At 40.0% G+C, this 15648-nt stretch overlaps 1 protein-coding gene across 1 annotated transcript in view; it reads right to left on the bottom strand.

The window, feature by feature from the left end:
• Positions 1–1320: 1320 nt before the first annotated feature.
• The window catches only part of SLC6A2 (solute carrier family 6 member 2), a 45234-nt gene continuing 30906 nt past the window's right edge, over positions 1321–15648 (bottom strand). Inside the window, exons 8-14 of the mRNA XM_088530900.1 lie at positions 14899–15011; positions 13447–13575; positions 11824–11923; positions 6580–6680; positions 3715–3882; positions 2964–3035; positions 1321–1372 (exon numbers count right to left, since the gene is read on the bottom strand). Coding sequence (XP_088387026.1) covers positions 1349–1372; positions 2964–3035; positions 3715–3882; positions 6580–6680; positions 11824–11923; positions 13447–13575; positions 14899–15011 — 707 coding nt within the window. The 3' untranslated portion in view covers positions 1321–1348. The remainder of the gene's footprint in view (positions 1373–2963; positions 3036–3714; positions 3883–6579; positions 6681–11823; positions 11924–13446; positions 13576–14898; positions 15012–15648) is intronic.

Genomic DNA, 15648 nt, shown 5'->3' with positions numbered 1-15648 from the left:
AAATCCTGTTAAATGATCCTTTAAAAAAGGAAGCACTATGTATATTTAGAAGATAAGAAACTGAATTGAATACAGGCAAGAATACTGAGAGGTAAGGTCCAGAGGTAGCCTCCAGGCTGGGTTCAGCAGAGAAACTTCTGCCTCTGAAAATCAGTATAGATCTAGTGATAAGAAGTAATGGCAGACTGCTGAGTTCAGTGATCAGTGGAAAGATACCACAAGAATAAGTGATAGAGATGATAGAGAACAAGAACAGCACCCAAATGTAGAGTTTGTTCTGTCTTCTAGCTTGCATAATGCCACTGGAGACTGGAGCAAGAGTAGATTTAGAGCTGAGGATGCCTAAAACGTCCTTCTAAGGTGCTCAACAGAGTCTTTCACTTTGGTAGGTGAACCTGGATTATAATAGCTTGCTGACAACAGCAAAATAAAGCCAAAATTCGGTGTTTTGGTGCTTCTGGGAAGATCAGCTTATCCTAAAAATCATTGCATTTATTCCTGTGTATTTTATACATTCTTTATTTGGCACAAAATAACTAAAATATTGTATCTAAGTTGGCACTTAACTGAATTAGTCTGCAGAGTAAGAATGTTATGATAATGACATTTTAATTATTGACATAAGGGAACATGCCTCAAGTACAGTGTGATACCGAGCTGTGCTCTGTACTCGGGAGCCCCAACAGAAACTCATCAGCTTTATAACGAAACTGCACAGAAAATGGCATGGATGTAGACAGCAAAGACAACCTTCTTCACCAAGAGAAGAGACTAGTAACAAACCACTGAAAATGAAGCACCAAGTCTTCACATCAGAAGGATGCAAACTCATATCCCAAAGGATAGTATGGCAAGAAAGCTAATGACACTAATACATAGTTAGAGTTGCTCTTTTCTTACAGTTGAGATGTGCTCTTTCCTTAAAGGTCTAAGAGCCTTCAGGTATTGTTTTAAAACAGATCGTGGCATGAATATTTGAAGTATTATTACTGTCAGAAAAGTTTAATACTCTTTAGGATAAAAGAGCCTTTAACTTATGACTTTTTTCTCTGCTCCCCGCTCCTCCACTCCTACCAATAGCAAAGCTCACAAGTTTTGGTCATGTAGGGATCTCATGGCACCAAAAGATATAAGAAAAATTAAACTCAGTCTTTAAAGATCATCTGAAGCCAAGTAATAGAAGGGAGGCATTGAGAACAGAGAGCAGGTAGCTTCCCTCAAAGAGTCAGTAAATAAGCTCTGAGCCAGCCTGGTCCAAGCATAATCACAGGAGCTTTCAACTTGACTTTTTTGTACATTGTACATTTGACTTTTTTTAACATTGGCTCTTTCTTCAACCTGTCAGTTGTCATATTGCTAGCCAGTGCTGAAGCTGTAAGGAAAGAGAAGTTATGGTTTAGTAACACTGTTGATTCAAACTTTTTATTATCAACATTGGTTGATAAATGTGGAGTACAAGGAGGTCTCAAAACAACAGTTTTTTTTTTTTTTAACAAAATTTCTATGAATTCCAGTTGGAGGTGAGAAACATTCAAATAAAAAGGCTTAGTCATATCTTGGTTCCATTTTAGAACTCAGAACTGTTGCATCTGTCTTGGACTAATTTAAGTTAGGGCAGTCAGTGTTTTGTTTACAAAGCTAAGATTAATAAAACATTAAATATGCTTTAGTAATATTGGCAATAACAAAGCTGTTCCTATCTTTTCTTTGAAGGCAAAAAATTGATGCAAGTTGCTTTAGTGTTGGACATGCGGTTTTGAGGGATCATTAGGCATTTGCTTCAAAGTAGAGTTTCTTATACTCTAAGTGAAGTTCATTTGCTTCTGTTTCTGACACTATTGCTGGGGTTTAACTGAGCAGCCCTGTGTAGGAGCAGTGATGTGAATCCCATTAGCACAGGACCATCCTCTGAAATCAAATTATTACAGGTAGAGCATTAAAAGTGCTAGAGCACTAAAAGCTGGGGGTGAGGAGGGGGAAATGAGAAGGCAGGAACTTCTGCTACTGCGAAACCTCACAGAAACTGTGGTCATGGAACAGGAAGCCTTTTCTTCCTTCCCTTCTGCATCCAATAAATCTACATTTGGATTATTTTCTTTAAAATACAAAAATGATCGTACTTTAAACAGTGTTTTTCCATTACAGTTCTTAAGTTGATTTCGAAGTGAACAAAAGGCATTTTTTGATTTGTTTTCCTATATGAACACACAAACCACCACTGTGAAATCTGGGTCATGTTTTGAGGTTGTGTGTGTAATTTGAACTGCCTTCAATTGTGAAGGCAGAAACTGGCTCAGCACCAATAACTGCATGTGCCCTTGTTTGCCTCTATTTGCATCCTTTTTATCTCCTACCAAAAGGAGTTATTTCTGTGGGCTCATTTTGTTTGCTAAAAGGAAAGAACTATCTGGAAACCTATAACATCTTTCATTGTTGCTTAAGTCTCCAACAGTTTTCAATCAACTCCAGGCCTGTGGGGGAAGCGGATGCCATCCAGTAGCATCTCATTTCATCGCGGCTGTTTTGCCAGAGCTCAAACACTGGGTGTTTAGCTGTTGAGCATGCCTTAACGGGCACATTTGGGGTTTAGAAAACATTACTTGAGGTTGCTGTGTAATGTGTGCGAGGGAGAGGGTATGGTGTGTTCAAAGATGCCTGACGGTCTGGAAGTAAATCCCTTCCTTGCAGAGGTCTCCCTGTGGTCAGATATGACCTAAAATACTGGATACAAATGATCCCTACCCTTGTGGGCCCTGCTTAGCCATTTCTGTAGTGGTGGAAGGAAGGCACCAAAGCCTTCCCACTGTTCTTGCATGTGGCATGGAGCCTCCAGCCCTGCAAAAACAGGGAACCACAGACCTGGGAAGGCTCTGTCCTGAGCAGACCGCCACAAAGCAGTGGCTGCTGCCAAAGGCAGGAAAGAGCAGGTACCAGGGAGAAGTGCAGGAGAAAGAAATACCAACCTTGAACTGCCTGACGCTCCCTTGAGCCACGAGATGCTGCTCGTTCTCCGGCGTGATGCAGTAAGCCAGCCTCTAAAGCAGGGGAAGAAGAGCAGAAAGTCAGCCCTGGGAAGTGGGATTACATCTGTAATTGTGGAGAGGTAGGATGAACTTTATTTAAAACAGTAACTTAAACTTTTAATATCACCAAGTCATGAGTCTCAGTCGGTCACTGAGAGAACAAGCTTATTATAAGCCCCTTGGTATTAGTCTTTAATATAAGGAACAACAGTAAAAAGCTTATGCAAATACTGAGTGCAAATATTTAGCAAAGGGCCTATGGAATAGAGAGCCAGGAAGAAGGTATCACAGGCCTTACTTCCCCAAATCCACATTTTTCTTGAGGCTGGAGTCAAAATGGGATTGGCTGGTCCTAGTGGCAAAGGAAAAGTGGTGCTGAAGCCCATCCCCACTTGAGTAATGTACAAGACTAAACACTAATGAGAATGTAAATGAAGATACTTTTACATATTTGCTATTAAAAAGGAAAAAATCTACCAATTAGATTATATATGTATAATATTTAAAAAATTATAGCAGTACTTTCTGGAAAGCTGATTTATATCTCAAAACTGGAAGAATATGCACTAATACTACCTTGAAACACCATCAGGGAGCTGGATCCAAAAGGTCACCCAAGAAACAAGCTGCCAATTTATATCTAGTCATTTCAGTACAACCCTTGAAGATATTTTGCTAGCTTTCTACTTACTTCTTTAAAGGTCCCACGCGCATTCATAAATTTATAGATGATGCAGGCGGGCACGAAGATCATGGAGGATAACGCTATTCCCCAGCCGATGCGGTTCGCCCAGAGAGGGAAAGTGTAGTCATCATATGTCAGAGGCTTGAAATTTATTATGCTGACTATCACGACGAACTAAAGGAATCGAAAGAACCATGGTTTTGAGATGGGAAGATATCGAGGGGAGAAAAAGTTTCATCAGCTGAGTTAGGCAGCCACCCTAAGGGATGTTTGAAGCCAGCTTTGGTGTTGACCTTCATCCTGTCTGCTCTGTGCTTTGCTGCCTGAGCTTCGGAAACTCAGAATGCATTTTCTGGTTCTAGCAGCCAGCTAATTCTAGGTGCTCTGGACAGTTTATTGGTGGGATGAACAGCTGATTTGCTGCCTCCTTTAAACTAGGAGTTTCAAGGATGCAAAATGTAGAGATTCTGTAACTTACTTTCTTTTCAGCCTTGCTAGCCTCAGTTTCAAGAGCTGCAGGCTGAAGTTCCATATTAAGCCCCTCAGGGTGGTGTTCAGAAGGATAATGCATGTGTGCTGGATTTTCATTAAACCAAGGGGGTCCAGAAACAAAGTTTGAGAAGAAATTTTGGTCTGGAGGCTGTGTCACCAAAGCTTGTCTAAGTTATCTTTAGATACTGAGTACATCACCACACTTTTAAGAAGCATAACTTTAATGCAATTAATATCTTAAAATCATAGTGAGGTCAAATTTCCTTGTGGTTACCCTGACCTTTTAATTTACAAATAAGCCGAGGAGAAGATCTTAATCTAAATGGTCATTTTGTTCTGAACTGGACTTTTGCACAAAACAACCCAATGCTCTGTTCACATTTTGCGATTTTCTTTCTAAACGAAATGAATCATTTGTGTTGCTCACATCAGCCACCTTACAAGCTAAATTTAATACATCTCAGTGTTTCAAATGGCTAAATAGTGGGAGTAATTGCATATAACTTATTCCAACATGTCACTCCACAATTGGGATCTTGGTGTCCAGCAATGAAATATAAATTACCATTGGAAGACATGTTCTAAAGCACACATTACAAATGTAATGATTTTCAATCAGGTAGTGTACTCGAGTATATTGTGTAATTTTGTGTTCAGAGGCAAGGCACACATATAAAAGGTTATGTCTCAAGAGGTGGGATATGTAATACAGTTTGGAGAGACAGGGACAAGCTAAATCTAGTGGTAAACAGCTCCTAAAATGTTTTCACCTTACAGAACTGCGAGATAAAATCAATAATACAGGGTTTGGAGCTACTGGAAAAAACACATCAAGGAGCAGATGACTGGAAATAAGGATCAAGTTGATGTGAAAACAGCACATATGTTTGTCCCTCTTTATCGCTGCAATAATAGATTTTTTTTTTTTTTAAATCTGGTAAGAAAACATAAATAGAAAATAGAAAGGATACTATCTTTTTTCAGTTGTTCCACATTTTACATTAAGCACTTGTCACATGCTAATCAGCTTGTATTTTATAATCATCTTGTTTCTTTTTTTAAAAAAGCCGAATGATGAGCTTAATACTAAGTACAAAGATAAAAGCTACCCAGGTTGGAGAACGTACAACACCCATTCAAAGTACCAGGAGGAGTATTCTTCCTGGGTATGCCATTGCATGGATATTTGAGACACTGCATCGTGTATAGAAACGTCTGCTGCTGACAACTATTAAATTTAAACGGCCCTGTGCTAACTCAGTGCTGGTGCTGCACAAAGGAGGGCAAATCTGTTAGTGCTGCAGGATTGCAGGGTGCATTACAGACATCCTGAGTGTCTGGAAAGCTGCTGCTTACCCAGGATATCCCTTCACGTGGAGGAAGAGATGGTGGGTCCTTTACATTCCTAATTGACTTCTAGCCATTAAGAAAAACAGAATGAGCAAATCTTGCAGTAGCAGGTCCACATTATAGACAAGCAGATCAAATGTAGCTTCTTTGTAACTGCAGAACCCCAGGGAGAGAGTCTGCAAAACATCTAATTACTGGAAATTGGAAAGGTTAACCTGGGATTTGGTAGCTCAGATTAAAAGTGTATTTTTTTCTCTGCATGCTTATGTAAGCATGGTATGTGAGTGCTATTTATTTATTACTTAAGCAATTTGAAATTGAGATGTGCATTCTAAATAATGGTCCAATTTGATTTGGTATAAAGTTGTGACATTAAGTTTCTGTGTTTCTTTTATTTATCATTTTATATACTTTTTAGACCCTGTAAATCCAGCTTCTCCTCTGTTCTTGTTTCCAAGATGAGGTCAGCCATAGGAGGTTGTGGTTTTAAATGGGAATTCATAGCAGTTAAAAGAAGAATGAGGAGGGGTGGTGAAACCTGAGTTATGATACTCTCATGCCTTTTGCCATCAGGGGAGAGTGAAATTATACAGTAATTTAGTGGTATTGGAATTTAAAGGTTAATTACTTTAAATCACAGGGCCTTAGAGTCCGTTTTCTTTCTCAGCACAGTCTCTTATCCCTGCCTGGTTTATTTTCTGCCAGAATCATTTGTGTTTAACAACCATGGATGCTGGGGGCTAGAGGAAGCACTGCCTGAATCCAACTTGTAGTTTCCTGCAAAAAGCTACTTCCTTTGAAGTGGAACAGTGAAGTGAAGGAACAGATGCCCAAACCCCCAGCTAGCTTCTCCTTTGCCACCCAAGTATTTCATACAGAATATCACCATGGAGGAGAAAAGAAAGAAATTGTTGTCTTCTATCCATCCTGGCAATAGGAGGGATAAAACAGCATCTCGATACCTGTCCTAGATTGTAGGAAGCAACATAGCCACGTTCTTTCCATGCTGCAATCATTACCCATGCTTACCAATAAAAAGGCAGGGCTCACAAATTTCCAGCACAATCTCCAGTAGAGGCCTGGCTTGAAGCCCATCATCTGTTGGATGTCTTCACTGAACCTGTCCACACCTGTGAGGCAAACCCAAAGGGAAGGGATGTGAACATCAGACTGGCATAAGTCAGAACTGGACATGTTAGTGGCAATACCCAACTCCTTCAGCTGCTGCTCCTCCCAAAAGTGGGAACGAATGACTTGCAAATCAGAAGAAATACAGGGCAACAGTACTGGTCTCCTTTCAAAGAATAGATGCGTCTTTGACTTCAGTATAGTTCAGATTTAAAGGTTAACGAGCATTTAAGGTCTGTTGCAAATCGTGTTACTACTGAAAAGGGGAATTTCACAAATATTTTGAAGTTAAATTATAAAAAGTGGTTGTGACCAGTTGTACTCGGCACTCACTCTTGAGTACACTGAAGGAAAACCTGGACTACTGCACAAATTGATTTCTAATATAGAAGTAGTTTGGCATCATTCTCAACTAATCAAAGGAGACTTTATTTTTTCTGTTGAATGGTGTACCTCATTTTTTTCCAGTCTTCCAACAGAATGTTTTTAACAGATGTCACTTCATCTTTTATCACCTCTTCAGGAGACTGAGTAGTTGCTTTTGTTATGTGTGATCATGTCCAAAACTACAGCAATGAGAGGCGAGGTGGCCTGGTTCTGAGTGTCCAGGGTGCTTTCTCTAATGTCAAATTATTTTCTGAAATTCACTGTTGTATGAATATTAGTATCTACTCATGTAATGTAGCAGTCAGAAATACACTAGAAATGTATCCTACGGGTTTAGAAGCACACAGATGACCTTGCGTTTCTGCATTACATTTTTACATTAACTGACAACAGGCTATAATTAACTATACAAAGCAAACATGCCTTTTACAGTGGGCAGGACAGTATTGATTTGAATGGTAGTTTCTTCCCAGTTTTTCTAATTTTATTCTTGTTGGATTTCCCAATTTGAGATGTTACCTTATGAAAGTTTCATCTAAGCCTAGGCCATCTTCCTATTGTTTTTTATAATTGGATCATTGCTACTATCTGAATGTAGAAGAAATCTCCCACTCAATTATCTTCAAAAAGAAAAAAAAAAACCTTTGTAAGTCAATGGCTCACATGCTACTGGATCAGAGGTAAATATTTCTCTGCTTAGGGTAACATGTCATGTCAGACTACTGGTTTATAATACATGATTATACTAGAGAAATGTCTTCAGTGAGATTCTTTTAGTTCTGAACCATTTTGGGCAAACAGAAATAGTGCTGTTTGACACGAATGCTTTTTAGGGATACAGTAAACAGTTTATTGTAAGAGTGGCTTCTCTTGGGGATCAAATCAGTAGGATTTATTTACTTCAACAGATTAACTTTAAATTAGTTATTGAATAGACAGGGCAGCTTGACTGACCCTTTATATTCAGTCAGGGGAATGTATTTACCAACTTTGGACACTTGAGTGCAAACTTTTTTTCTATGTGTTGTTATAAACCAGTGAAGCAAGATATCAAAATGTAAGAAATCACCTGCAAAAGCTCTGAGTTGAATCTGATTCTATTTACACTGCCCCTGCGAGCTTCAGAGGGCTGGAACTGCAGGGGCAGTGCAATTCTCCACTTTCCGTTCTGGCAGGGGAATTTGTTGTGCAGGAGGTTTAAGACAAGGACTAGGTAACCTAAGAATAAGTTTTTTTGGAAGTCCCACACAGACGTAGCCAGAACTCAAACAGTGATTTATGGGCAGCTTCTGCTGTTACGGAGAAATAATCTGTGCTTGGGGACTGCTTTCTGAATAGCATACTTTTCAATGCTATACATTTTCAGGACCAAAGTAAGATGTGGCTGTAACTATGTATGACAGTACTTAGTATTTGGGCTTTCTGCATTTCTTGAAAGTATTTGCCTGTCTTCCCTGTGACTCTGAGATAAGCCTGCGCTGCCGGTGAGTCCTGCAGTCACTGCAGCTTGGCTGCCCTGAACAGAAATTGTCTCCTTGCTTTTTCATTGAAAAACTAACATCTATTTAGAGTTTATGATCAGACTCTGGTTCAATGTACTAATCACAAAGAGAATTTCAGTGTAATTTCTGAATCGCTTAACATCAAAGCTGCTTCAGGGTGTCTTCACAAGAACTGCCTGTTAAACAGCACAGAGAATTTGTCCTGTTTTACCTGTAATTCATACAGATAAATCATAGTACCATGTGAAGGGCATTAAATCAGTAACCAGGAGAGAACTCCTTTGGTTGTGTAGGCTCAAGCAGCTCAGTTGCACACATGCTCCCGACCCTGGGGTGAAATAGCCGTCAATAGCTGAAATTTTAAGGACATGTTTCCAAAAAGTAGTGTCATGTGTGAGACTCATCTGGAGCCCTACAGGCAATGTTGGTATGTGTTGCTTTTCCCTCCTGTTTGGTTTAGCTGTGCACACCTGTGTGATACACAGCATGCTCTATGCTATTCTAATCTTGCATTTTTTCAATTTGGAAAGTAAGAGATAGTAATAATGTCATATTTAAATGAAACAAATCAAATTAACTACAGTGAATCAGAAAATAAGAACTATTATTAGCAATTACCCTGCTAGATAATTCTTTTTTGCTCTTCTTTCAATTTAATGACCGTTGTCTCTTGTCCTTCTAATGTGCCTTGGTGGAAAGCCTGGCTCACTCCCTCAAAATCTTTTCTTCAGGTTCTGGAAATCTTCAGCCAGGGCCTCCCTAAGTCTTCTCCAAGCTCAAAATGTCCCCCGTTCTTGGCCCTTCTTGAGGGAGCTCCAGTTCCCTGGCCGTCTTGGTGGCCCTCCACTGAGTTTACCTGCTCTTGAGCTGAACTGTTTTTGTCCTGGGGATGCAGAGAGTGGCACACGGGATCGCAGACACAGTCTTGCAGCCCGAGGAGGAGGGAGGGATAACTCATCTGCTGGTTGTGCTTGTGTTAATGCTTCTCAGTAGCTGGTGCCAGCGGGCGCTGCTGACTCGCAACCCAGGGCAGCCCTTCCTTGGCTGCACAGAGCAGATCCAGAGAAGTGCCAAGTGAATCTTGACACCCTCTCCTGAAAGAGCAACGTGGGCTCTGCGCCCTCCTCACTGGGATTTGGGCTGTGTGGGCTGTGTGACTTTGCAGTCGTGCCTTTCCTGCCCTGGCTGCTCTGCCAGGCCCGTTTGAGCAAAGAGGTGTGCGAGCTGGCGCTGCTCATGGCTTCTTCCTCTTTCAAAGTCAAATAGTTTATCTCAATTTTTTTAAAAAAATAAATTAACCTTAAGGGCATTGCTTTCTATGTAAAGGATTTTTGTTGGAAGGACTGAAATAAGAACTGAGCCTAAAGAGCACTGCTGATTTACACTGAACTTTTTCTAGTCATTTGAGGAGATGCTCGTGTTGGAGACTGAGGGGAGCTTTTCCTGCATGGGAAGCTGAGCAGCAGGTTTATATTGCAGGGAGAGCTGCTGGCTCTGCCTTGGCACATGGATCAGAGCAGTGAGCTCGGGGTTGCCCAAGAGGCAAGATGCCAGCAGGCTACCCTTAACTGAAGTGCTCTTCACTGGAACTGGCTCCTCCACCTCTTGCAGGTTCAGGTGGCCTTTGCAAGCAGAAACTTCACAGTTAATTAACATAGGCTTAATTTGAGCTAAATATCAAAATTGCCATGGTTTTGGTTTGTACCAAAATGTCAAAGCCAGCCTTCAGGCTGGCTTAATGTTCCTGCTGGGTCACTAATGTAACTGGGGTTTATCAGGAAAAAAAGGTAGAAGAGCTCCTGCCAGATTTAATCAGTCAAAACAGTTTCAATAGCACCCGAGGCTGTAATAAGTTGGTTTTTATAAAGCAACAGGTCATACTTTGTCAGTAAAAACATCTGTCAGCTGCTTAAGACACATGAATAGATATTTTCCCCAATGGTTGGAGAAGGGAAGGGATGATGGAGGACAGAAGAAGTTGCAACAAACAAATGAAACCTGACTAAGCTTGGCTGGGTTGCTCTGTGAACCAGATCCAAAATGTAGCCATTGCAAAGCCCAGGAAATCCTGTTTTAGTAGTAGCAGATAATAACTCGCACTTACTGAACAGCGATATTTTTATACATCGGCTTCCAAGCTAAGCTATGATCACCCTTCTCTGTGCAGCTCTTACACATCCATTAAAGTTGCCTGTAAAATTTGGTGCCTCCACTTATTTTGACAGAAAACAAAGCTAAGCTGCTAGCTCTGTGCTCATGGTGGAGGACAAAATTAGCAGTTTAAAGCTAAAAATTGGTGCTTTAGGAGATTGGACAGCCTTACAAATGGGTATCATTCCTTCAGCACATTCACTTAGCAGCAGTTTTTAACTGAGAGGGATGGAGTGACTAGGGAATAGCGATGTGGCACGGATGGGGTGAGGGAATGAGGGAGGTAAATGCAGCAGGATGGTATGTGCAAGGGCTGACTTGCACTAATAATAAACACTGTCTCTGAATAGAACTGCCTCTTGGAGGGAGAAAAAACATACTGGGAATCAGGACAGCTAGTTCAGTACAGATTTCAATGGAAAAAGGATATTCAGACTCCTGGGACTTTTGAACTCTTATTAAGAAGAGAAAAAGGGTGTGACAATAGGTTAAAACTGAAGATAAAACCATTTACCTCTTTTTGTGGCATATATTCTATTTCTAGGAATTCTAGGGGGATGCTGGATATTTCTTATCATGCTATGAAATAATATTCCTTGGAGTAGTAATAATTCCTTTTGTAGTAGTTTATAAGATTGTCTCAAATTAAAAGAACTGATACAGGGATTACAACTTAGTAAAGACTAGACTGTTTTTCTATTGCATGTAGGTTTGGGATTTGCCTCTCCCCCCACCCCCCAAAAAAAAAAATGGATGTGGAAATCATGGAGAGGAGCAACAGGTGAATTTAGGCTAATCCGGGTGGTTTCAAAATCCTGCCCCTGTAAGTTATCAGCTGTGAAGTCCTGGCAAGAGGGGTAGCATTTCCTTGGCTCTGCAGTCATCTTCAGGATGCAGTTTTCTTTGCCTTTGTGCTGAGCCTCAGAATTTGGCCTATGAACATCTGCATTCCTGTCACTCTGTGCACGTCAGATGGAAGTCGCTGCGTGAAACGTGGCTTGGCACACTTTTCTTACACAGTAACTTACTTTAAATCCACATGCAAGCCTATGAGCGCAGTAGAAATTTTGGAAAAGATTTTGCAGGTGTGAATTGAAGTGCTTACCATAAAACCAGGAAACTCCAATTGCCTCCATTAAAACAGCAAACAATATAGAAGTCCCAGCTGCAAATGTGTCCAGGAGTGTGAGCACATAAATTCCACCCTGGCATTGGGGAGTTAAAACAGGCATCAAAACCATGTCACAAATGAAATCACTTGAGAAGTTTAGCTTCTAGCTAGCAGAAATCTGCTTTATATTAAGTATCATAGCTGAACTATTGTAAATATTCAGCTGCAGTGTTAGCTGCCTTTACTTGGGGGAGGTAGCAACCCAGAACATCTTCGTTGACAAAAACACATCTCTGCAGCTTGTGACCCAGAACTGTAATTGCATTTACTAAAGTCTTGTTTAATTGCTTTCCATATTATTTATTTATTTTTATTTTGTATGGTTTTTATGAATAGTATAAATAGCAATTGAGTTATTTAGCTTTCTAGGTGATTTTAATCTACACAATCAATATTTTCTTTTTTTCTGACAAAAATCCTCTGTGCATATCTGCAAGAGTAGAGAACAACATTTAACTCGTCTTTTTTTTTTTAAATTTGGGGACTCATCTGAAAACTGAATCAGTTTTTTCTTGGAAAGGAAACATGGACTTGTTGATTAGCATTGCATGTGACCCACTTGTTTCTGTTCTACGCCTGCTTCAGCTGAATGCCTCTGCTATGAGAGCTTAGCAAAGTGAATAACAAATACGAGTATGTGAGAAACATGTTTTGGAAATACAGCCACAAGATTTCAGAGGGCAAAATCAAACACGTTATTTTAGTATGATGGTATCATGAGGGTTTTTTGTGTTTGATGTACATGTAAAAGCGTTCTTTGGTTAGGTGAAGCAATGCATTAGGACAAGGCTGGGCAGTTAGTGCATCCCAGCTGAGCTCCATCCTGTGTGGGTGCCTGTGTCTGGAGGAGCTTGGCTCTGTCTCCAGCTGTGTCAGCTCCCCCAAAATCAGTGGAACTGCCCCCATTGGCACCTGCTGAGGATCTCAGGCTCCTACCTGTTCAGGAGTACCTGTCTAGGCTCCTACCCACTGCATTTCTCTCATTCTTTAGGAATTTTTACCCCAGTTGATTATTTGAACGGGAAGGAGCATGTCCATTTCTTTAGATAACAGGGATAGCATGGACAAGATATGATATACTCAAGTACTTTCCAATTTGAGGAAAATATAGTCAAGTTACTGTTTAGAAGAACTAGTATATTATTCTAAACTTAACTTCCATAAAAAGCAAATGCTTCTATTCGTAAATTTTATTTGCTCTACAAATAAGAGCCATGTGATGATGGGCATTTTCACTTGATCTGTAATCCCTCACACGGGAATAAATGTTGAACACAGTTTCATTGAATATGATAAAATAACACCTGGATTGTACAAACATCTTGGGAATGTATGTTTGTGAGTTTGGCTAATAGCTAATAATATGCAAAAAAAAAGACCAGAGAAGCATTATGGCAGGTAAGACTGCAAAGCAAGAGACTGGCCTTTAGGTTGATTAAGAACTAAATTTATCAAAACTAAAAAGATAGGCCTGCCTGGGAGATGCTTATTTTACTCTGGGGTTAGCAGCATTTCTAAGGTAGCTTGCTGATATCAAGACACTTTAGTCGTACTTACGTTGGTGATACAAAGAAGGGCAAGTAGGAAAGTGCCAAAAGAAACGCCGAAGGTGAAGAGCTTTCTGTGCTGCTTGAGAATTTGGAAATCATCTGCTAGGCCAGTGATGACGGCCTCCATGCCGCCCATCTGAGGAGAGGAAGGCAGGAGCCCGGGTTAAATAGGACGGACACACAGCCGGAATACAGATCATGCAATAAGCATGATTTCACTTTTGTTTACTCCATGTGGAATTTTACTTCACTTTCTGGAAGTAAATGCTGAACATGAGCTTTTTTCGTTTTTAGTATAGGAAATCTACCTCCTGAGTTTTCCATTGAAATCACTGTTACATAGGTTCAAATTTCAGTTTCTTTTTCCTAGTGAAAGCCTTCTGGTTCTCCTGTACCAAGAAGCTCTGCGAAAATGATTTCAGGCCTTATAATGATGAACAAGCCTGTTTTTCCATTTTCAGGAACAAATTCCTAACTCCCCTTGTGTTAGAACATAAGAGGCTTTTATGCTTTACAGTAGTAAAAATGCGTCACCCTATTAAGCATGAATACTTCTTCATGGCAGTGTTCTTTGAAAACCACATTTTTACCCCAAATTAAGCACCTTTTAAGCTAAATGTTGTAGGATGTCCGGATGCCTCCTTGTCAAGCACAAAGCAGTATGAAGGCTGTTAGGGCGCTTAGCTTATATTCTGTATGTCTAAAGTTTGTGATCCTGAATACATAGTGTACTATAAGTCATCACTTTAACAAATCAATTTAACTGCAAAATGAAGTAAATCTTCTCGTTGCTGGTTCTTTGCTATTTTTCCCTTGTTGTGAAAATATAGACAATATAGTCTTCACTTCAGCCTTTGTTTTATAGAGATAAAGCAATGCAGAAATAATCTGGTGCAATTATTAAATAGTGATTGCATTTACAGTAAATTCGGGATCATCGATTGCCTAAAGAAGAAGGTTATCTGTCCAGATAACCTAGATATCAGTCTATCATCAGCTGCTGTTTGTGTCTTCAATAGATTTTCAGCATGTGTGAAAATTTGTTGCAGAAACCAGCCTGTGTGTTACTGTTCCCTCTTATCCAAGTGAGGTTCAGAATCTTACTGCAATTTGTAGCAGAAATAGCAGTTTATAGCAGTGCTCTTGGACAATACTCTTTAAATAAGGCCTGTTCAACAACAACTATTATTACTTAAGGTTGTAAGGAAAAAGAAACAGCAAGAGTGAATATGATCTCTTGCCTTGTAAATTATCTGATCTTTTTCTAAACATCTTAAACATGAGTTTTTAAATATACTGTCAAGAGTAATAGTATTAGTATGTTTTCTGTGATGGTTTCAAGGACTGTATAGAAAGCATTTGAAATGTAACTCCTCCTTATTTAAGACCAATATCTCTCCAGGTATTAGAGAAGGTAATAGTAGAAAAATCCAGCAGGGCTAGGAAGAAAAGTACTCACAGAACTGTCAATGCCAAGAGTAAGGAGCATGATGAAGAATACCACTGCCCAAAAGGTAGATCCTGAAAGTGTTGAAATTGCCTCTGGATAAAGGATGAAAACTAAACCAGCTCCTGAAATGGGAAAGAAAGAAAAAAGGCATCTAAGTAATACTTAGCTTACTAAACTCAAAGTGTTTAACTTCTAAGTGTTCCTTTTCACGAGATAAATTAAGACCAAATGACTGTCACATCAGTATACGTCCCAGTCTGTGAGTAGTTTGCCATACTTGGAGCAAAAATTATACTAAAAAATTACACTTGGAGCAAAATTATACTGAAAATGGATCTGAAATACTTCAATAATGTACTTTGCAAGACAGTTTTGACTATTTAATCTATCCAATCTTTTTATACTTCCGAATGTTTTTGTGCAATTCATACCCTCCAAGCTTTGAGATGGGAACTCATTGAACCTTACTAGCTATTTTTCAGCTGTGTAGTGCAAAAGGAAGCTGTGGATGGGTAATCCACTATTTGGAAGGAGACTCCTTGGAAATGATGCAGGAGAGATGGGAACAGACATGGTGGGTGACCTCTTATCAGGGGAAAGACTACAGCTCACACAGAGCTTTTGAAAAGCAGCAGCCTTCAGCAGTGTCTTTCCCAGGACCTGAGCAGCAATGAAAGCCCGTTTGCCTCACAAGGTGGTCATGTGAGGGGCACGATGCCAGGGACGCTCAGCTCAGTAGAGCTGAGGTGAATCAATAGC

Source organism: Tinamus guttatus, unplaced genomic scaffold, assembly GCF_059628265.1.
Source record: "Tinamus guttatus ecotype Peru unplaced genomic scaffold, ASM5962826v1 Tinamus_guttatus_pri_ptg000389l, whole genome shotgun sequence".
Lineage (NCBI taxonomy): Eukaryota > Metazoa > Chordata > Aves > Tinamiformes > Tinamidae > Tinamus > Tinamus guttatus.
The sequence above is the reverse complement of the archived record's forward strand: the minus strand, read 5'-3'. Positions and strand labels throughout refer to the sequence as shown.